General features: G+C 37.7%; 1 protein-coding gene across 1 annotated transcript in view; it reads right to left on the bottom strand.

Annotated features, from left to right (window-relative positions):
• The window catches only part of GABBR2 (gamma-aminobutyric acid type B receptor subunit 2), a 476,938-nt gene that overhangs the window by 358,439 nt on the left and 94,221 nt on the right, over positions 1-24,278 (bottom strand). The window contains exon 2 of the mRNA XM_051609256.1: positions 17,489-17,626. Coding sequence (XP_051465216.1) covers positions 17,489-17,626 — 138 coding nt within the window. The remainder of the gene's footprint in view (positions 1-17,488; positions 17,627-24,278) is intronic.

Raw genomic sequence — 24,278 nt, 5'->3', positions numbered from 1 at the left:
CCTTGAAAATGGCATTGGTTTAAAGGTTTTATGGATCTGATGGCACCTCAAAGAAAAAGTGATGCATGATATATTAGAGAAAATAAAATTCATTACTGCAGAAAAGTGCTGTATAAGGACAGACATTATCCCTAGTTTAGAAATTACTCCCCTTTCCCCAATACAATCACTACAAAAATCATTACCCCAACTACAGAAAAAAACAACAAACCAATAACAAAACAAATCAACATAAATTGTAGCACTATGATAAAATAAACCAGATATTTGTGTGTGAAAAACAAGCAAACAGATCACCTTGCAAAGACTCTGCTATCATCTAGAAATACATTAACACAGAATTAAAAGTTTCAATGCCCTGGCGATAGCCAACAATGCCAACACTTTCAGGATTATATCTGAAAGATAAACCATGTTTAGTGTTCTAAATGTAACAGGAACTGCCATGGCTCAGCAATTTCAGAATCACAGTATCACAAATCAGGAAGCTCATGAGATCAAATAGTCTGGACTTCTGCTCAAAGAGGGTCAAAACCAATGTTACTTGTGTTATTAAGATCTTTGTTTTTCAGAAATACTTACTTGTGCATGGAGTCATATTCAATTAAACTCAGAGGTTATAGCTCTCAGTTTCTTTGTTACTGCTTTTAAAGCCTGAAGGAGGATTTGGAAAAAAAAAAACAGTAACAATAAATGCATACTGAATTAAACAGGATTAAAATAAAACCTGCTCATCATTCTTAGTTGGCAAGGCAATCTGTAGTGATTTCAGGCTGTGTAACTTCAGTACTATTCATTTTTTTTAGTCTGCAGTACAAATGTCAAAGAATCATAGAATTGGAAGGCACCTCTGGAGATCATCTAGTCCAACACGCCTGCTAAAATAGGTCAACCAAGAGCAGGTGGCACGGGATTGCATCCAGGTGGGTTTTGAATGTCTCCAGAGAAGGAGACTCCACAATCTCCCTGAGGAGCCTGTTCCAGTGCTCTGCCACCCTCTAGGTAGAGGAGTTTTTCCTCATGTTCCCATGTTCCAGTTTGTGGCCATTGCGCCTTGTGCTCTCATTGGGTGCCACTCAAAAGAGTCTGGCCCCATCCTCTTGACACCTGCGCTTTAGATATTTACTGGTAGTGATAAGATCTGCTCTCATCCTCCTCTCACCCTGGCTAAACATGCCCAGGTCTCTCAATCTTTCCTTATAAGAAAGAATCAAAATGAAGACTACATTCACAGAACAGCTGAGATAGGAAGGCACCTTGGTACATCTAGTCCAACCTCCCTGCTCAAAGTAAGGTCTCCTTGAGCTGGTTGCTCCAGGCCCTGTCCAGTCACAATAGTAAATATCTTCAGGGACAGACTTTCCACAATTTCTCTAGGTTTGGTCACCCCAACAGTGACATGGAATTTCCTGCATTTCAGTTTGTGCCCATTTCCTTTGTCCTTTCACTGGGCATCACTGAGAAGAGTCCAGCTCTGCCTGCTTCACTCACCCCATATCAGGTATTCATACACAATGACATGATCCCCCCCCCAGGCCTTCTCTTCTCCAGGCTAAACAGTTCCAGCTCTCTTAGCTTCTCTTCATATGGCAGATGCCCCAATCCGTTCATTGTCTTTGTGGACCTCGACAGGACTCATATCAACATGTCCATGACTCTCATGTACCACAGTATGCAGATCTGGAGTCATCAACACACCACTCCACATGTTCTCTCACCAGGGCTAAGAAGTGGGGAAATATTACATCCCTCAACCTGCTGGTTATGGTCTGCTTGTTGCAGTCAAGCCCAGGATACTGAACATGTGGAGATTCCACAACAACCCTGTGAAACCCCTTCCAGCATTTGACCACTCCCATGTTAAAGAAAATTTCCTTGCCTATCTACTCAAAAGTTCCTTTGTTACAATATTAAAGTATCCAAACTAGGGAATACGTTTATACTAAAACCAGACAATAGGTTTAAAACAGGATCTCACTTGTGCCCAGCAAATTTAGGTCCCATTTTCACAGTTTCAGATATTTCAATGATATTTCTACAGAAAAATCAAACTTGGGGTCAAGCAGACATAAGACATCAATGTATAATGTTTGTAATCTCCAATCACAATACTAAGGTATTTCTCCCTGAAATAACAACCCTTTCAAAACTGTTTTATGCAGAAAATTATTAAGAATTTACATCTTTATCCAAGTCAGTCATGTAGACTAATAAAAACACAGAAATAATGCCAGATATAAGTTTTAAATTTTGCTCAATTTCATAGAATTCTATCTATTTTAATAAAAAAATCCAACATTTTCAGCTCAGATCTGCATGTTCTATTATACTGTATCTATACAGTGCAGAATTTTATAAGTTTTGTGTTTGAACAAAAAATGGAGACACGGACAAAAATCCAAGGTTTATAAATATTTATTTAGACATAATTAAAGTAATGCATAGGATCTAGGAATCAGCAGAGATAAGCATCTTCAAAATATGGAGATACTTAGTCTCTGAATTTTCTTGAAGGAAGCTTAGAAAATGTTGAAATTAACTTTTTTTTTTAATTTCTAGGTTTTAAAATGTTAGAGCTTTTATTTCTAGATTGTGTACAGAACCAAAAGAGCTAAAATATTTCAAATTCTGGTACATATAGAGCACTTTCATATAAGGTATCATAACTCCCTTAGTCACAACTTTTGGCAAAGTAAGGAATGTTGTGATCTATGTATGAAGGTGGTAAAGAATCACAATAGTGATTCTAGAAGACACTTGCTCTGAAGGTTTGAAAATTGAATATAATCAATACCTAACTTATATAATATTCCTCCCCTCTGAATACTTTTAAAAAATTCTTCATGGATTGTAAAATGAACTGAAGGTTTCCCTTTCTTTATAAAAAAAAATTCCAGTCACTTTTTCCTGTAAGACAGGTAGTTTGAGTGCCCTATCCTGAATTGACTCCAAAGAATTGACAATCTTCTACATGAACATAATCTCAGACATACCATACTGAATTTTAATAGTTAAGACACAAGGACTTGAAAAGATTGTATGACATTTGCTCAGTGAAAATTGTTCCTTAACCTTCTGTCTCTATAGCCAAATTCCTTCCAGACTAGTCTCATTACAGTCTGTAAACTGTAATTCTGACCTTCTGTACCAATATCCACAAATAACATACAGGACCTTTATAAAACAGTAAACTACTGTTTCTGATCCTTCCCCTCTTGCCCAGATTTGAAAACTGGATATTTTTTTTGTAAAATGAACTGAAGGTTTCCCTTTCTTTATAAAAAAAAATTCCAGTCACTTTTTCCTGTAAGACAGGTAGTTTGAGTGCCCTATCCTGAATTGACTCCAAAGAATTGACAATCTTCTACATGAACATAATCTCAGACATACCAAATGTCACATCCTATATTTACTATAAATCGAAGCTGACAAGATCAGTCATACTCTCTTTAAGGAGAACAGAAGACTCATTATGCCTCTATACATATGTAGGTTCTTTGAAAATGAGTCCTAAACTATAATCAATAAAACAGATATTTTCTGGTTCTGTCCTTAGCATGCATTTATATTGCACAAGGTAACTTCATGTAGCATAGTGAATACAAACTCAGTTATAGATGAAATTAAGTATCCCAGTACCTGCAAGTTAAATACTGCAGAACACAATTTGTGAGAGCCGGGTCCCAGGAGGACCCTGGACTCTGCACACATTTCGCTTCCTTACAGCATGAACTGGAAATTGCAGTGGTGCAAAAACACAGCTGAAAACAAGCCATATCCTAAACAGAGCATATTTAGCTGATGGGAATGCCAAGGGTAGTGGTGACCGCCAAATGACTCTTTCTGCTAATTCCAAGTACATCAGTCAAGGTAGCAGATCCCTACATCCATCCACGCAGCTCACAGGCTGAAGGAGAGTACCAGTTCTGCCAAAGCAGCTGGCCACAGTTCATTAGTTGTGTCTAGACAGACTGACTGCCAGAGCTTTGGAGCACTCGTACTTTAAAGGCAGTACAACAGAGTAAGTCTTGTCCAGGAGAAAGAAGTGTAGATGGGGTGTCACCCTCAGCTTGAGGCACTGGGCAAGGTGTTTACCATCATCCTAAGCTCAGGTTTGCCAAATACTCTAGGCAGTCTTCTACCTTACATCAGTGGTGACCTGCTGCACAGCAAAGCACTTAAAAGTTTGTGTGACCAGAAAAACAGAGCATGTGAGGGACAGTGACTCCATAACCTACTGGCTATAGCACTCAGATGTGATTTTGACTGTCTTAAGGGAGAACTGTAAACCTTTAAATTTCTGGGCAAGTGTTCTGACTGTATTATTTTAACAGTCATAAGCACCAGGATGTCCTTTACTATCTTATTTGCTGGAAACACCTTGGAGAAAAGCACTGCCTTTTGTGAAGGCCTGCTTCTGCCACTAAGCAACAGTAACCTGCATCAACTAGAGCAGATCTAGATACAATGCACAAAAGCAAATTCATACATATCCAGCACTTGGAACCCTTTGAGACAAAAAGGGAGACGCCTTGTACATTTAGGCATTCCCAAGTATCAGGCAGAATCTCCATGAAGGGGATTCTTTGTCAATCAATGTGTTGGTCTTCAATGCATATAATACTGGCTTAAAATCTCAGCAGAAGCAACAACTTCCTCGATACTGAGCCCATAAAGCTGCTATAACAACTTTGAAGAGATTTCTCCAGATGACTATTAGATTGAAGAGCAGGAAAAAGGATTTGGCTAATAAATTTTCATTTTGTTCACTACAGCCACTTCCACAGCAGCTAATTGTGATGTTAAAATTAGAACTGCAATTTTATATGTAGTGATTAAACATAGTGAGCAGTTGCAGTATGATGAAAGACAAGACATGGTTTCAGAAAATCTTCACAAATACACATGCTCTGAGATCATCGGTGCTTTTTCAGAGTAATTAAATACAAAGGTATGCTCTTAAGCTTGCTGTACAGCACACGGGGAGAGCTAAGTGCATCAGGATGGGCCTGGAGGTGCTTAGCGGTAGAGCAATGAGCCATTCCAAGCAGAGTGGTGCATCTGAAATCCCACCTGACACAGGGCTTAGGAAGCAGACAATAATTCCATGCTCATGGGGACCAAAGCGTGCTCAGAAAACACGTACACATCATTCTTTCTCACTCTTCTGCTTTCAGGTAAAGTTGAAAGGTGAGTATGCTTAGTATTCCATGTAAGTATTGGCTAGACCACCCAAAGAGAAGTGGAAAACCATCCCTTTGCTTCAGTGACACAGGTACTGACACAGAGCTTAATTTTATCAGTATTCACCAAAGAAGCTGAGACAGTACCACTTCCAATCCCTAACATTAATTTCACTTGAGTAAGCACTGAGCTAGGACCATTTGAGACAGTTCATTGCACCTTTGATGTTTTGTGGCAAGACAGAATTGCCTCCCTCAACAATCAAAAGCAAAAGAAGTACAAAATCAGAAATCATTATATTTGCCACAATAATCTTGATGACAATTCAGAAAAGTGACATTTGTTTTGATCTCTGTTCTAATTTTTTTTCAATAACGACTAGCAATTGCAGTTTAAAATACTCACAAACTCACAAGTAGCAGCATCTGGCACTGGACCACTCCTGTCAGAACCAAGCATGCCATGGAGGCCCTTGTGACTGATTACTGAGAAGGCATGCAGAATAAGAAATATTTACACTCTGAAGCAATGCAGGATGAAGTACAAAGTCTGATGACAGTTTATGAGATGAATGCTGAGACTGGACCTTGAGGTGTCCTCATATAGTGAGTTTACCAAAACTCATTTTGTACACAGAAAAGTTTGAAGCTATGTAGAATTAATGTGATCCATATTTCATTATTCATCTAGGGATCTGGGACAATAATGTTACACTTGAGGGTGAGATTTGCTTTCTGGGACCATACAGCTTACCAATCCAGCTTTTAGGGGAACACATTGAGGTAGGATTTATATAGTCTCTGGACAGGCAGCTAAGACTTCCAAAACAGCACTCTCAATCCACTTATTCTCAGTAAACATGAATCTGTAGATTTACTGCATAGTGTCCTCTCCCCTTTATAACTACACTAAGAATGTCATATTCTGTGTGAATTCATTTGTGACTGGAGACACAAACTGTCTTTGCAAGGCAATTATAATACTATAATAAAGTCTCTGTAAAACTGAATACTGGGCAAAAACATTTAGATATTCATTTCCCTTGTTCACATAACCAGTTAAACCACTGAACTAACTATGAAATTTCACCCTGTTGGTTCATCTGCAGTAATAAATATGGACTTCTGGACATAAAAATACATGCCTGCTGTTCAAATGAGCAGCCTGCAAGCCATGTCTAATTGGTAATGTGTTGCCTTTAAGTCCTCCTAGCACTGCTTGTGGCAGTGGGAAACTGAAAAGTTAAGAATGAGGCTAACAGAATTATTTGTACAAAGATTACTACTCAGTTTTGTTGTCTTCTGTTTTAATGATTTAAATGGGAAAAAAAAAAAGTGTCTTATAAGTCAACATAAGTAGCAGAATCAAAAATTTCTTGCTGTGGTCTAGCCATTAGGCAGAGAATAGGAGACAAGTCAAGCCAGCACAAGCACATTTGCTATGAGGGAAGATTTGAGTTGTAACTGAGCATAGGGATCATGCAACCTTCAGTACACTCTATGTATAAGGTGACTCTATAATAATTATAGTTGCAAAAACAGTAGCTTGAGACCTTGATTAAGAAAGGGGGATGCGTCAGGTAGTGAAAGTTAGGGCTCCATAGCTGCACCTTTCTGCTCTTTGTCCTGAAAAAGGAAAAAGAAAAAATTCTCTGTGTTTTCTCTCTTCTTCCCAAGCCAAAGTCACTATAAAGACAGGAGTTTATCACGTTGTCAGGAAATCACATTGCTCGAAAGATTTTTCATGCTGACAGTTCAAATAATTCATTATCAATATTAATGTTAACATGAAGCATTATCAGATTTGGCAACAGTAACATTACTGAATTTTAATAGTTAAGACACAAGGACTTGAAAAGATTGTATGACATTTGCTCAGTGAAAATTGTTCCTTAACCTTCTGTCTCTATAGCCAAATTCCTTCCAGACTAGTCTCATTACAGTCTGTAAACTGTAATTCTGACCTTCTGTACCAATATCCACAAATAACATACAGGACCTTTATAAAACAGTAAACTACTGTTTCTGATCCTTCCCCTCTTGCCCAGATTTGAAAACTGGATATTTTTTTAACTTCTCATAAGGAAGATGAATAATGCGAAACAGGTGAAGGGCAAGAATACTGGAGAGCAACACAGGAAAAAAAATTAAAAGCAGACCGTTCATACAGCACCCACCTACACATGTCAACTGCATTTGTGAATGAGAATTAATCCTGATGCAATGTAAGAGAATACAACTACATTTGTCTGAAAAAATAAGAGTGGCCGATCAGCAACAGAACGAGCCATAAAAAGACTTAAGACAGGTTTAGATTATATATATATATAAATATTCATATTTTTATATATATATATATATTTATATATTAGAAGCACAGAATCATATAACAGTTTAAGTTGGAAGGGACCTTAAAGATCATCCCGTTCCAACACCCCCTGCATGGGCAGGGACACCTCCCACTAGATGTATATGAATTATATAGGTAGGTATACACAAGACAGAATCAGCACCTTAGTCTTCATACCTTTATTATCTGATTTTCACTTTGTTAATAAAAGCTAAATACTGAGCTTCTCTATTAGTATCTCAGTCACTCTCCTTTTCTCAGTAGCATTCAGAGCCTTCAAAGGAGCGTCAATAAAAAACTGTTTACCTAAACAAATTTTTAATTGATTGTTTAAACTATACAAGAGACTAGGCAAATCTTTTTAGCATGAGTATATCCTTCATAGCAAAACCCCCTCACATTATTATCAGGGATGGAAGTCTTTCCAAGAGCTGATCTTTTCCTGGCAGCTACAGAGATTCTTCAACAAAATAGTGGATCCAGTTTGGGAGTTTGTTTACAAATACAAAACCCAGCATCCAGCTTTCGATTTGTAACTGTAGACTACATCAAATTGAGATGGTCATAATTCTTTTACAGCTTGTACTTTCAAAAGGTTATGATGAAGAGCTTTCTTGCTCTGTTTCATAGAACAAATGAAATCTTTCTTTATGTCAAGCTGGCCATGTTTAATAATGACTACGAAATTGTAGCTTCCAAGTACTTCATGCAATACTTTAAACTGCTGGAGATCTTTCACTCCTCAATCACATATATTTTCTTGCTTCCTCATTTGAATATTGAAGGACTTGAACAAACTTTTCAGAAGCTGTGCTACTCATCATTTTACTTTCAGGATAAAAGGAACCTACATCCTGATACATACTGTGCCCTCACAGAAGCTTAATTATAAATAATCATACAAGTTATAAATAATCATACAAGTTTCCTAGCCTCTTGTTGTAGCATAATACAAACAAAGCTCATAGTGGTTATACTCTCAGTCCTCCTGTAGCTTATTAATCAGCTTGCAATAGGCTATCAGATAACTAAGTCTAATGGACTTCTACAAAATAAGGAAGAGGAGGACAATACTTCACTGGGGAAACACTTTCTCCTTTATTCTGAGAATTAGGAACAGAACGTGTCATAGCTCAACACACAGATCAGAAATTTCAAAGCTACTCATCTCCTAAAAATTAATGAAAACAATGAAAAAAATCAAAGTAAATCTGGAATTTTCATCTACAGGTGGGAATCACAACACAGAGAGCCAAGAAGCGATTCTGGAAGACTGGAAAGAGGCAGTTGTGTATTTTTCAGTAAAAAAACAAACACACACAAAAAAAACCCACACCAAAATAAGTGTAATAAAAAACCAGCAAAAAAAACAACAACCCACCAAACATGCGAAACAACCAATCAAAAATCCCACCCCCCAAAAAAAGCAAAACAAATTCCACAAAACCAAACCCCAATGAGTTTAGGGAAAAATAAATGCCTTACTACAAGTCTATGCTTAAGAGCTGGGTAATATATTCCTGTACTCAGGGTAGTCCTAGGACCAAACCTTCTTACTCAAACTATGGATGTTCAGCAGTAATTTTGTATGCATTTATTAGTGCTCTTCCAACACAGCCAGTGATCATATTTATTTTCCCTGGCACCAAGATTCTGGTTTTGCTATCTGTGATAACTAAGGCTACAGGAAATAAATGTGTTTCCAAATCACTTTAAATTCAATTAAAAATTACTATCCCTTCTTTTATAGGCCTTATTTTTCTCCAGTTCTGTTAAAATTTAACTGATGCCAGGAGAAAGCATGCAGCAAGATCTTTAAGTCCCCAGGAATTTCTCTAGTGATTTGCAGTACTGAGAACACCAAGAATTAAGATAGATGCCATACTGGTCATAATACTAGATTATTCATATACTAAGAACACTACAGTGCACTTGATAATCAGGCCCTTAGAACAGCTTCTATTGTTTGAGGATTTGTACTTCAGTGCTTACTTTTCAATAAACATATCAGCAATATATTACTTTTTCAATGTAGCATAATTAGGCTTTTTCTGGTTCTAAAGGCCATTATTTTATTTCCATTTCAAAATTATGTAAAGGTGCTTTCCTTTTGCAACTGCATGGTTTATGAGTTTGTTCTTCAAACTATGCCCAGAAGCTGCCATTGCTGAATTTGTATGAATTATACTATCCCTCAAAATAAGTAATTAAGTAACTGCTGCCAAAACAGCATTCAGGGGAAAGCAGGCTAATTTGCCACATGAGAAAGCTTTCCTTGTCCTATAATAGGCCAGTAACATGAAGAAAAACATTGAAGCAAGAAGAGAATGAAATGAAGAAGTGAATTTAAGACTGAGGGGAATGATATGAAGGAACAAATTTTATCAATCCAATTTTGTTTTGACTTAGTTTCTTACTGTGGCCAGGTTTGTACGTTCCAGGGACAGCAACAGCTATGGTAGATGGTGCTACTTCATACAGGGCCACTTAAGCCAGGCTGGTCAAAGGGACTGGAGTGAAAGCAATCCCAGGACTTCTCAAGGTAGCTGCTGAGAAACAGGCCAGCAAGCTGGTCTTTAAGAAAACACTCAATGCTACTTTTTAGAAACAAATTAAATCAGTTACCCTGGCAAACAGTATACCAAAATAACCAACTCTAGCTTTACACAAATTATAGGTGTGGTGAAAATAATCTGAAGGACCATACTTGGGGAATCAGTGATGAAAGAAACTTAAAAACAGCTTTCTAGAATATTTTAAATATTTCAATATTCACAGAAGTACTATACAATAATCTGAACATTTTGGAATAAATCAATAAAAATTGCCAAGAACCAATAAAAAAGTAACAAAGGTACCACATTTTCAGTGAAGTGAGAGTTTTCAATCAATATAACCTTTACAGCAGAAAAATCAAATACAGACAGACAACCAATTAGCATCTAATTTCCCTGAGCTTGTTTTTAAATAAGAAACATAAAAGAAGATTTGTGTGAAGTCAGGCATAGGGAAAAATGCAAAGGGGAGCTCAAAATTCCGTGCTGCAAGTGCCGAGAAACTATAATAATGCTCCCACCTAACAACAAGAGACTTTAAGGCCAGGATTGTGGGTCACAGTAATGAAAGCAATGGGATTAAAGAATCATAGAACAATTCTTTAGGGTGGCAGAACTGTGGCTAGAATGAAAGATTATCATTAATGGGGTGTTAGCGTCACACAGTTATATCCACACAAGTTGTATGACATTTCTCAGAGGAAGTCAGGAGGAGACATGCTGACCAGCTATGGGCTAGAAGGAAATTTAGAATCACTACAGTCCAATGGGTCAGACCATACAGAAAACAGTTATCAGAAAAGATACTAGAAAATGTGCCATGAAAAAAATCTCAAATCCAAAAAAGAAATCAGTGTACATCACAGGCCTCCTCACTCAGCATAGGGAAGACGTCAAACCACAAGTGATTTCCTGAAGAAGCAAACCTGAAGTCTGTCTATCATATGGGTACAAGGAAAAGGACAGAAGGAGGAGATGGCAACCAAAGCTATCCATCTACTTCTAATTAGAATAAATATACAGTTTCAGTCTTCACAGTTTGGACCTAACTCTAGAGCTGTATTAAAATACCTTTATTCATGCTTTATGTAATGAAATGAACTTGTTGACAGTAGATCAAAGGCAAAAAGTAGAGTGTATACTGTAGCTTGATGTTTTCTCCAATAGTAGAACTACAAGATGAACGAGATGAAAAAGAGCAGCTAATCATACTTAAATAAAGCAAATGCTGAACAGAAGCCAATTTTAAACTGATGGAAAGTCAGGTGAAGCCAACTCATCTCACTGTAAATCAATTTCATACATTTAAGCAGAAGATAGAAAGAACGTAAAGAAAGATCCTACTAAATTTTGCAGTGCATTTGGAATATAAGATGTGCATTTCTTACCATACCTCAGTCTGGAAATTTTCAGACTTTCTCAGTTTAAACTTTGTGTACCAAATTTCTGCTATTAACAGCAAAGTCAAGCTAATAATGCATGTCCTAGGGTACAACTGAAATAATGCACTAGGAATCAGGGTCAGTGCTATCACTGTGAAAGAACTTTTGCCACTAAACTAATTCTTCTGCCCTAGACTAGTTTCCCTTGGTGCACTGCAACATTCATTTCTCCAAGTTCAAGGGTGAATATACAGCTAACTTTCCAAGTCTAAGTCTGCTCTATCTACATGCATCCATCCATCCACACACAGAGACACACTCTAATTGGGTGGTATGGTGCTGCTGATCTGTTTCAACTCCCCATGCATTCTCTTTCCCAGCAGCAACCACAGAGCTTCTGGAGGGCCACATCAATCACAGTAGAGCTCCTGCTGGCAGTTCGTATCAAGGGGAGGATTTGCAGAACTGAAAGGTCTGGCTCCCTCCAAATTCGCCAGAGCTTCTCTCAAGTGAGGAGAAACTTTACATGAAATTGTGCCTGAAGGTTAGTCCTGCTGTGTTTTCTTCCTGTTCAGGAGCTCCCAGGAATTCCTATGGTGAAGTGAGAAAAACTTCCTTATGTGCTGAATAACTCCCAAAAGCAAGACCAGAATGTCATCAGGTTTGCACCTCACATAACAAGACCTCAAGAAGCATTTCCCATCATACACTTGCCTGTTAAAAGTACAACACCAGTAGAGAACTCTACAAAATCCCTCCAATCCCAGGAAATAAAACAGGACAGCAAAGAAAAAAAAAAAAAAAAAAAGACTGTGAATTGTGGGCCAAGAAGCTGAAGACTAAAGTTTTGTGGTGCATTGGGTCATATTCCAGTGGGAAAAAGGCCTGTTCAAGTGGGACTGCCTGCATCTAGTAGATAGAAGTAGCTAATCTTCTTAGCCAAAGACTAGTTTAAATGCCCTTTTCATTGCTCAAACTAATAATACATGGAAATTGTGCAGTGAAGGCAAAAGTAGCACAAACTCACTGTGCTGGAACAAACATGGCTAGGAATGTTAAAAAAAAAAAAAAAGGCTTTTTTTTCAAATGTTTATGCACCCATGCTACAGCTCTGGGTAACAACCATGAGGATTTAGAAAATATAGATATTAGCAAGAAAAATCATTTGGTTGCCAGTTTAGAAATGTCTGTGATTACTTGCATTACTAAAGTGTTAAAAACCATCAGTTAGAACCTGCATACAGTTGTGAAATTCTGTATTAACAAGTATTTCGATGAGTAGCAGAGCCAGCTAATGAAACTTGGTTTACTACAGATAACATGTGGCCTAAGTTTCTACACACACACACTCCAGTGCCTATTCCATATCCTTCTGGGCTTCACCTCTCCTCTGCATTTTCTCAACTTTCTTTCTGCTACTTTTCAAACTCTCTTCTCAATTCAGTCACTCTACTTCCCATAAACAGCATCTGGACAAGGAACAACACACATCATGGCTGGCTCAGAGTTCTCTCTGTGCTCACACTGCAGCCTCTCTGCCATTCCTGTGGATCCCTCTCCTCAGCAGCTCATTTCCACAGGAATGCATAGAAGCTAATAATCTTTGGGAAATCCTTTGTTAAAGTTTGGTCGCAAATGGCCAGTGGTCAGAAATTGTTAGGAGGAACTTACAAGGCAATCACATCAGCCTTGTCTTGGAAGGAAACCAAGGACCGGAAACATCTATGATTTTCTTTAACATCAGCAGTCTTTCTGGTTCCAGTCAGAGATGGGATCTTGAATGCCTACGGATCTCTGGGATAATAAAACAAATTTCATGGTAGGCTCTTTAATACTCAGCTTTTCCTTTTCTAATGTGAACTATCCTGATGTTAATATGAGAGACTTGTATTACCTGGAAGTCCAGCCCAGAAAATGAGTAATACATCGTGATCAGGGTACCTATAATTTTCTTAGAAAACTTTCCATCATGAGATGCTGAACCCAAAGGAAGGTTTCTCTGTTTGAAAATGTTGTTACGATTTAACCACTGGATCACTTACAGCAGTTACCTCTCTAGAAGCCAGCAGTTAAGGCTAGATTACATTATATATGCAGAAAAAGAGAATATTCTAAGAAGCAGTAGGATTTATACTTTGTTTCTGGCAGAGGCTTATTTCCAGAGCTGAAGGAAATGGTAAATTAAGCAGGCTGAAAGAGAATGAAACCAGCACAATGAAAGAAAAAGACAGTCTCCAACATGGAGAAAGAGTTTCCCAAATTGAGATGACCAGTTGGGTCAAAATCCTCATCCTAGTTAAATGTTTATGTCAATATGGTAATCAGGAAAAGTGAGAGATGACAATGGAAAATAGGAGAACCCCCAATCTATACAGATTAGATACTTTTGCCATTGTAAGAAACTCAGAAAGGTAAACAGTTGATGGATATGCTGAAATAGAAGAAAAAAGACTGAATTGCAAACCATCTCCTCTATTTTCCACTACCCTCCTACCTTCATGTAATGAAGAGGATATTAGCGAAAATGCTTTAGTGTATTAAATAAATAATTCACTTTTAACAATATATTGTATTGATTATGTTAATGATTCTTCTTCACTCTGTTTAATGGCCTTGAATACACATGGGACGAGAATGGGGATAAGATGAATCCAGAAGAATTTGACATTGAAATATTCCCCTACAGCAATGCAACTGCCCAGCATTACACCTTCATGCTTTTATAACCCACTGTCAGACGCACAGAATATTATTGGCACTTTTAAACTAAAATACTACAGGTTCAAATGGGTTCCATACAACAGACTGGACATCAAAGCTGTACTTTGTACATCTGAGCCCATGCTCAGATTGCTACTCAACAAAGTAAGGACTACTGACACACAGGAAAGTGTGATTACAGGAAAACTTTTCCTTTGGAAAGCTAAGGAATGGGTTCTCCATCTGTTCCACCAAGAGCGTGTGTTCAGAAAACAATGTGCAGGTTGTGTCACCTAGTATACCTCAGTTAAAGTCCTTAAGGATGACATAAGTGTCTGCCGACTAAACAACTTGCTCTTTCCACAGACACAAAATGCTCTGTTAAAAAATCATTAATTTTGTTACAATAAGAGATAATTAAATCAGCCAGCAGTTGAAGGCAGACAGTTCAGAACACAATCTCCCATTCTGTTGCTGATTGCAAGTAAAATAAAATTTGTCAAGACGGGAGAAAAAGTGCCCTCTGCTTAGATACAGTACAGAAATAAGGCAAGTGACCTTCAGAGTGAGACTCTTCTCAACCTCTGATAGTCTTCTCTATTTCACATCATTGTTGCAAGGCCATCAGTGAACTGAATTAACCACTGAAGCACAAGTCAAAAATACAGTGTCATTACTACAGTGTACAGTAAGAAGAGTGAAGCTGTTTTGCAAAAATTTATTTCCCTTCTCTTTTTTTCCCTTTCATCACTCCTATAATATTGAGTAGCAAATGCAACGTGATAATTTCCAGCACATTTGTACTCTTTGACTTTTACTTTGTTGCATGTTTTTGGAGACTTCTTGCTGGAGAGAATGAGAAAGAGGCAGAAAAGAAAAATTCCTCCAGAGGGAAAGCAGTCACAAAGAAACCTAGAACTCAGGGCTAAAAGGCTTTCAGAAAAATTTAGCAAGCAGGCAACCTCATATCATATTTGCTAAAGAAAGTAATTTTTCATTTATTATATTCTGTTAATCTTTCTCTTCTTCCCTATTCCTCCCAGTACTATCAGTAGCATCCTGAATTTCTCTTGAACGGAAGACAATCATCACTTTGCTTAGCCACATGACAATCAAATCAAATATTCCTGCTCTGTTTTCATGACTGCCTGCACAGGGAAAAAAAGATGGAGTCAGACATTCAAATGCATATCCTCTATTAAATAATACAGTGTCGGGTTAGCTTTTGTCTATATGCTGTTTTGCCTCTTTTTGATTGCAACATAAAATGACTTCATCATGATCACAAATTCAAATATCTATTTACATGAGCTTGCTGTGATGCCCTGAGGTGAAGTTTCAGGTTTTGCAGAAGGACAATCTTGTATTTTATCATGCTGAATATTATCACTCCACTTCCAACAACTACAGATTTCTATCTATTCCTTCTATTCAAGTTGTGTTTTTAATCAAAGATGTTTACAACAGTGGGTTCAGAGTGGAAGAATTTGTACTCCATTTCCCCACTATCTTACACATGCTGATTTACAGATACACATATTGCTGTCACCATATAACATAACACTTACACAAACTGTATTTAGACTCTTTCCATTCTTCCTGTTCCATCCACTAAACTTCTCCACACTTCCCAGCCATGCTTCCATGTGTTCTTTTGTCATTCAGTCAATCAATATATAAATACCTGACACAAAGTGGAGTTACACCACGTGAGGATTATCTAGTGCCTGCAGGATACTAAGCCCAAGCAGCAGAGAAACCCTTGATGTACTGAACATTATTAATGCTTAAGACTTAGTCACAGCTGTAGTGGTTAAATACAAAGAAATAGATGCTGTTTGATAGCAATGCTTCATATAATTATATAAGTTAACACATATGTTGACAAATTCAGGCATTTAAAAGTAAATAGAAGCTTTCTAATTGCCCTTTCTTACTGACTAAGCAACTGCATTAACAAATTGATTTTCAGACCTTAGCAGGCAGAACTTGACTGCAATTGAAAAGGATTTAGCACAAAGAAATCCAGCTCTTTAGAACATCATCTGGAAGTTCCATGTGACAAATTCCAAAAAAAAAAAAGAGCTCCAGCCACCTTCATTATAGGCCACGGACTAGGTAATTTTTAAGAGAGAATGATCAATGATAGCTTCAAGCTTTCTGTTGCTTTCTCCATTGTCCTGAGAGATACACTTTTATTTTGTTTTCGTAGGATAACTGATGCTTTTCACACCAGAAAATAACCCTGAAATATAAGAAAAAAAAACTATCTGATATGACAAGCATTGCAAACACAGTTAACAAGCTCCTTTAATTATTCTCCTAAGATTTTCTCATTTGTACTCTGATCATCATCATCTTCACAAACTTAATTATGCCTTATTTCTTCATTTTACCCTAATCTCAGTGAGTATTCCAGATGGAAAAGATGAGTCTGTTGGTAACCAAAACCTCAGGTAATTTTTACACACTATTTTTTTATAGTTTTGGGTTTTTTTGCTATAGAATGTTTTGTTCATTTTAATAAACAGGATACAAACTTGTCTTTGGAGAAAGAGGAATATTGAGTAGGAAAGCTAGGGCATTTCCACTTGTGAAAAGCAAGCCGGCTAGCTGCCTGGCATCAACAGCCATCAATCCAAAAACCATCACTGGACAGATGATTGAAGAAATTAAGAAAATCGTGCTGTTATCATCTGCATTTTAAAGATTAGTATTAGTAAATTCTGATTCCTCAGCAGAGGGAACCTTTCCAACAAACCTGCCCTTTAAGAACGTCAGAAGGAACAGCTGGGAATAAATGTGCTTTGTCGATCAAATACTGAGACATGTATTCAGTTACTACTTAGAATTTACAAATTTCTAACGCTTTTGAAGTCAATAGAAATTATTGTATTATGACTGAGTAGAGACCAAGACCCCTGTATACCATAACTGCAGGCCTGAAGAACTGTTTCCTCTAACTCTGGGGGAGTCTTGGATTTGCCCACCCACCGTGACTTCATTTTATTTCATTTAGGTTGCTTTTTGAGATACATTAGATTAATTTTATTCCATTAATCTACTAAGACATGTCTGCTGCCCCATAGTCCCAAACATATTGAATACAACGTGAAGCCTTAAAATGGATTGCTATATCAAAGTAGATGGAAGTAGCTGTTCTTTGCACATAACTTCACTGGCCTTCAAAACTGAGATATACTTATTATACAAAATGTTAAGCTTGAAAAAACATCAAATACTACATTTCTAAATAAAAATAAAAATAGAGAGATACAAGATAGTCAGCATTTAAATATATTCCATTCCATGCCTTACCTGAACCAAATTCCATCCCTTTAGAGATTCAGCAATGATAGAAGTAACTGTTGCACATACGCCACCAAAAACCATCAGATGATTAGGTCCATATTTTATTGCATCATAGAACGCTTTGAGTCCTTTTGCGTTGTCACACTGGAAAAATAAAATAAAATGTGATGTTCAGTGTCACAAATGACAATTAACTAAGAAATAAACTACTGGGCAAGAAAAAAATGTGGGGGTTGCACTGATATAAAAATTGTACAATATATATCTTAAGATCCAAACATGAAAAAAAGGAGCACAATTTAGAGTTTAACACCAAATGTCTACAGAGCTTTCACAACAGGAGGAAAGTTAGACACTACTCATGGTCTCTGTAAAGAAAGTTCTGTCTCTTATGAAAACTTCTAAGTAACCTCTTCTTAAGGCCTGATCTTAGTATTCTGTGCAAAAAATAAATAGCAGAGAGGCTGTTATTTAGAACAACACCAAGTCTTAAAAAAAATATGAAAAGAGTACTCTTATAAAGTGCTAAGAATTAATTGGTCTGCTCTCATAGATTAGCCTGCTTTGAGCAGAAGACTAGACTATATGATCTTCTGAGGTCCCTTTGAACTTGACATGTTCCGAGCTTCTCTAAGAATTAGCTTGATCATTATTTCAGGTATAAAGAATTTTATCATAAACTGAGACCATGACTGAAAACTGAGAAACAAAGGGTGATGCTAGTCAATATTGCAAAATATATTAATATCAATCCTTGAATGGAATAGTATCAATAATTCATAATAATTTATGTAGTCATGGCTTAATTCTGCGCTTGCAGTGATTATACCTGAAGCTAAGAATTTTATTCCAAACTGGGTCCAGAATTCAGGAATGTCAACAGACTGTAATGGTAGCTGCCACTGCTCCAGTTGCAGCTACCTCTTTATCTCTCTTTTTGAAACAAATTTTTTTGCTCTCTTTTGCCTGCTCTACAAAGTCTTCCTCAAATATAGTCTTTTTAAGAAGTAGCATACACTGCCTCCAATATTTCATTGTGACAATTCAATAAAACAGTTCATTTACTATCAGCATCAAAGTAGTAATTGTACTGCATTCTATTGAGAGAATAAAGATTTTGACTACGAAGTTTGCAAGCTTATATTAATCTTCTTACTGAATTAGTATGCTAAAAGAATTCTTTTTCTATTTGCATTCCATCTGCAAGAATAGAATTATTGCTCCCACTTATTCAAACAAATACAGATTATCACTGCATAGATGTTTTAAAATTGCATAATATAGCACAACATTTTCTTTCTTATTACAGAAAAAAACAAACCCACCCAAATTCAGTATGGCAGAGGCTCCCTTGACAGTTTGATGGATTAGTGGGAAATTTACATTGTGGAAGAATTGAGATTGTGATTACTGGAACAAGCAGCACCTTCCAATCTTAATCCCCTTTCCCCCTACTTAAAAATCAGTTCCAAGCACAACTAGAAGGCTCAGCTACATACTTATTTTTATAAGTAGCCAAGGACACTCTAGCTTTCAGTATCTGAACATAACTGACATTTAGCAAGTCTTTGTCCTCATCCATCTCATCATTTCAAGCTGCAGCAACAGTGATTGTTGAACTGGTTTTCATACCAACTTAAAATAATTATTTATTTTTTCATTATATCATGTGTTTTCTATGTATCACTGATTAACAGTTTAAGAAGAATATAAGCCATATATGAAATAAATATTATCTTGATAATAAAAGTCAAATCTACAGCCCATGAACTGCTACATACATAAAAAAGGAGAAATAAAATTCTGTAATCTAAAAAATAAAGTCATATGTTATTTGAAGTAAAATTCATACTGAAAATCACCTTTACATGAAGAAACACTGATGTATTTTTAGCTATTATTTGCCTACAAACTGTTTCTTACTGCAGTAAAGCAACCTTCTGCAGCTAAGCATCCTGGTAGGTAGGTTGCTGGGAAGTCCAGAACTGTTCTTATAGTAAGGCTTTTTCCTTTATATTTATTTGATCTTCTCATGTTTATAAAGATACTTGCATAAAGACAACACTACTTCAATCACACAGTGATTCCTTGGGAAGGTTTGCTATAGCTTTATTTGTCTCTCCAAAAAAGGAAGGGTTATCACTGCTGAGATATCTTATTGATCAATCCAAAGTTCATAAAATAACTTGTGAACTTTTCCTCAGTGAGATTCAGTTAAAAGTCTACCATGTTTTCATCTTCATACTTTCTCCTTGATTAGTCTCAGCTCTCTCTGTTAGGCCACCACAAATAATTACAGGAGTCGAGTCTGCTCCTTGTGTGAAACTGCCAAAATAGTCTATTGTATGTCTCAGAGATGAAGAAAAATAACTTAATATTGTGGCTGGCCATGACTGGACAGAAATGAAAGGGAAAATGAGAGATAGAAGAAAGCAGACTTTCACTTCTGTTTAATGTCACATTTCACAACACACACTGTGTATAACGTTCTTCCCTGCAAGCAACAGAACAGTCTGTCACAAGCATTGAAAAATAAACATTCAGATAAAAATAATAGCCCTGCCAAGCCAGACAGACAAGCAGTTAGGAAAGGTTTCTTCCTGCCTCTAGTCTGCGGAACATATCCTTAGCAAGTTCCCAAAGCCCTTTTAAAAGAGGATGTTTTCAGAGATCCCACAAGGCCATCATCATTGCTCATGATCTTCTATTGGCAAACGATACACACATAACCCTAAAAGTGGGCAACCTTGTTGAAAGACCACAAGCACAGACACCACTGAAATTCCCACCATATAATACCCAAATGAGTTCTGGAATTGCTGCCACCAAGTAACTACAATTTGGTCCAGGAGAAACGCTATGTAGCAATCTAACTACAGTACAACAAAAGACTGCATAAGAACCAAAATCCACATTAAAAAGCAGAGGCTAGAAAGTCCTGGCCACATGCGGATGACAAGAATCTGACTGGCTTACTAATTGGAGCGTGACTGGAAGCAATGAAGGGGAAAGAATCCCTCATAAAAAGTCACAGACTTAAATGATGAAAAATATCACCCCAAGAAGCCAGCACTGCTTTTGTTAGGTAGTTTTGCTCTTTCACCTAAATTATCACCAATATCTCTATTTTGCTGAGCTGAATTGCAGCCAGCTGACTTTCAACTCGTCTGTGAAAACAGCCATGCTGAGCTGCTGATCTCAGCTGCTCATTGAAACTCTGAGGATGGCTGTGATGCCTTTCCTTGAAGAAAGTTTTACCACAACTGTAACTTCAAATAGCTGTGATTTGGTGCATGCTACAACTTTCTTCAGAGGAAGGGGCTGAGAACTACTCACCCCAAACACATTAATTGCTGTGCTTAGTCTCAGCCAAAAGCCCTAATAAGCCACATACAAAATAGCAAACATACATATTAAATAATTACATTAAATGCATCTCAATGCACTGACTTCATACAGATTATATGGACAATTCACAAGAAGAAACATTAGCAAATCATCAAGGAAAGGTCTGTAAGAGTCCCACCTCTCACTGCCACAAAGACTGAGTAATATCAAAGGTGTCACCTGGCAAAGGAAACGGAACCACTTAATAAAGAAAACCAGCCAGATCAACTGCTTGCTGCATAGGAGAGGAGTTAAATGAGTTTGGAGATTGAAGCGTTAACTTCCCTGAATCCTCTTCAGAGGAGAGGCTGGCTCACAAAAACTATCACCCTCCGCCAAGAAAGGAACCTGAATGAAGAGGGAGAAAGGGCCTGAGGCATAAGGGAAGCACAAGGACAAGAAACCTTTCTGGAGAGAACAATGCAGCAGCCAAATACATGAGCTGAGAGATCTTCCAGAGGCCCTCTGCAGCTGAGAGAAAGGATGCCCCACGTGAAGGACACGCATCACCTAAGTCAGGAGAGCAGCAGAACTGACTCATGAGGGTTGCTGTCAGGAAGGCTGTCTGGCAGACAGTGAGAGAGATACCAGGGTGTGTACTCAGACCCTCAGGGCCACGGGGTGACACAGTGCAAAATCTTAATACAGAGGACAGAAATAGGTCTGATACATAAAGCTTTGATGACTCCTACAACATTGACAGGTTTGAGCAACTACAGGACTGCCAGAAGAGCAGATACTTTTTATTAAACTGACCTCATTAGATTCACACAGCAATGAGAACTATTATGAACTGATACACTCATCAGATGCATGATTTAGACTTCTTGCTTTAGATTTCCCAGCTGTTTCTCAGTTAGTATATTCTGGCACAACTCTACTTGACTGAGTAAAAGTAAACCTAAGGAACCATTTTGGCATTTATTGAGCTACTGGGTACTGAGGCTAGAGATCCTTTATGATAAAAGGGAATAACTAACAGCTAATATCTGCATAACGAAACACCCAACTTTTTCAGGGGATATATGAGCTTTCAGCAGCACTGTGCACTGAGTATCATTGGAAAGAGAAGAAAATGATTATAAATATCTGATGAGACTTCCTTGAAGAGAGACAACTGAGGTACAAAGCCTTACTCCTAATCTGCAAAATCTTGCTCAAAACTCCACATTAACTATGAGCATGAAAGGAGCTAAGAGATAAGGGGCACACAAATTATTTACATTCCCTTCTCTAAGTCATCAAGCAATACAGACAATTCAGTGAAGAACATATGGACAACTGTTCTGAACTACAATTAAAGATCAATAATGATAACATTATCCAGTGCCTGGCTCTATGGTCAGGGCATGCTTCTCCTGAGGTATCATCTTTGTTTCCATGTATCTGCAACTTAGGTTCTTTCAGAGCCAGAAATTCTATTTTTGCATTGAATCACTATAGTTGGATTTTTCCTTCATGAGTTTAAACTACTGCTCTTGGAACCACCACTTTGAAACACTACATCTACTTGACAATGTAATTATCCATTGAAAGAAAATGCACTTCCTTTCATTTGTTATAAATGTCTTCACACTGTGCAAAGTAGGTGTGAAACATCTTGCCATGGGCTGTTACGAATGTTAAAAGTTCACAAATATGTGAAAACAAATTGAACTAGTTCACAGATCAAAAAAACAATCCCAAACTTCTTAATAGAGAGAGTGATTTTCTCAAGAATCACAGAGCATTGTTGGCTAGGACAGTGCTGTGGGGGAGCAGGATTAAATGCTTACCCTGTCCTATCCTACAGATCATCAGCTCCAAGGCAATGCTGAGTTAATTGCATCAAGTCACGGTATGAACCACTATAGCCATTCCTGTGCTCTGTATTTGAAAAAACAAAAGCAACCCTATTCCACAACTACATCAAACTTCTGCATCTTAAAACAGAAGTCAATTTGTCCTAAACTGTGGTCTCTTCTCTACATGAATCCTCTATCATATTTTAACTATTAGAAACCAGATTTCATTTTGCTTCAGAAAGAGTAAACACCACAGAAAAGGACTTTATCCAGTGAAATATTCCCCAGTAAACTAACCCTCTCACCTTGACACCTTTGGTACACTTTGAGACTTTACCTGGCAACTTCTTTATTGATCCTGCCTGCTGTACAGGGAATAACTCAGAGTGCTACCACTAAAGTGCTGGTGCTTAAAGTCCCTATCTAACTGCCCACATTCTGCCTCAGGTGCCACCTGCCTCTTAAGTCACTGACTCCACAGAAGGGGTGACCACTCACCCTTCTGTCGCCTTGCTTCCTAAGAGGCTGTCTAAACACCTTGTGCAGGCTCAGCTTCTTGCTCAACATAATTTTCTATTTCTTGGTTCACTACTTGGGAACTAAGTCTATCCAGCAAAACAGAAAAAAAATCCTGTCTCTCCTTATAAGAGGAGTAAATACACTTTCTCTCTTTTTTGCATTTTTTTCCAATTTTACTTCTATGACTTACATTTTCTGTCTCAGTACTGTGTCTTTGAGTATGTAACATTTACACTGGATGATTCTAATTCAAGAACTCCAATATGAAATGGAGTGTAGCAAATAGATAAATCCTGTGTAATCAAAACTGACTCTACCTAAGTTTCCATCACACTTAACTATGCAGTAATAGCAGAGATAACATTGACTTCGTCTTTCCACAGTAAACTTGCATTCAGCTTGGAAGTTGAAGCCTTTCCTCAAAGAAAGTTTAAGCCTTTCTTTGATCTCCAACTGTCACACAAAGAGAAGTTCTAAAAATCATCAAGAAACATTCTGCATATTTGCAATATAAAGATACCTCCCCTTTCACAATTCTGTATTGGGTTTACATGGCAAGGTTTTGGTAGCAGGAGGGCTGTAGGGGTGGCTGCTGTGACAAGACACCAGTAGCTGTCCCCATGTCTGACAGAGCCAGATCCAGCCAGCTACAAAATGGACCGACCACTGCCCAAAGCCGACTCCATCAGTGATGCTGGTGGCACCTCTATGATAACACATTTAAGAAAGGGTAAAAAAACAGTGCACAGCAGCTGTGAAAAAAGAATGAGAAACATGCAAGAGAAGCAGCCCTGCAGACACTATGGTAAGAGCAGGAGGAGGGCAGGAGATGCTCCAGGCACCAGAACAGTGAAGGCAATGGTGAGGCAGGCTGTCCCCTTGTAGCCCATGGAGGTCCATGATGGAGCAGATACTCACATGCAGCCCACAGAGGACCACACACCTGAGAAATTTTAGATAGGGCCCACTGTATCTTTTTTTTCTGGCTATACCACTGATTAAATGGAGAAGTTGTTCTACAGCTGCACAGCAGTGAAATTCATAATTCAGGTAACACTGCCCAGGACTTCTGTAAGTTCGTGAACATGAATTCAAAACATTACCAT

This window comes from Apus apus, chromosome 2 (genome assembly GCF_020740795.1).
Source record: "Apus apus isolate bApuApu2 chromosome 2, bApuApu2.pri.cur, whole genome shotgun sequence".
In the NCBI taxonomy this organism is placed as follows: Eukaryota; Metazoa; Chordata; class Aves; order Apodiformes; family Apodidae; genus Apus; species Apus apus.
The sequence above is the reverse complement of the archived record's forward strand: the minus strand, read 5'-3'. Positions and strand labels throughout refer to the sequence as shown.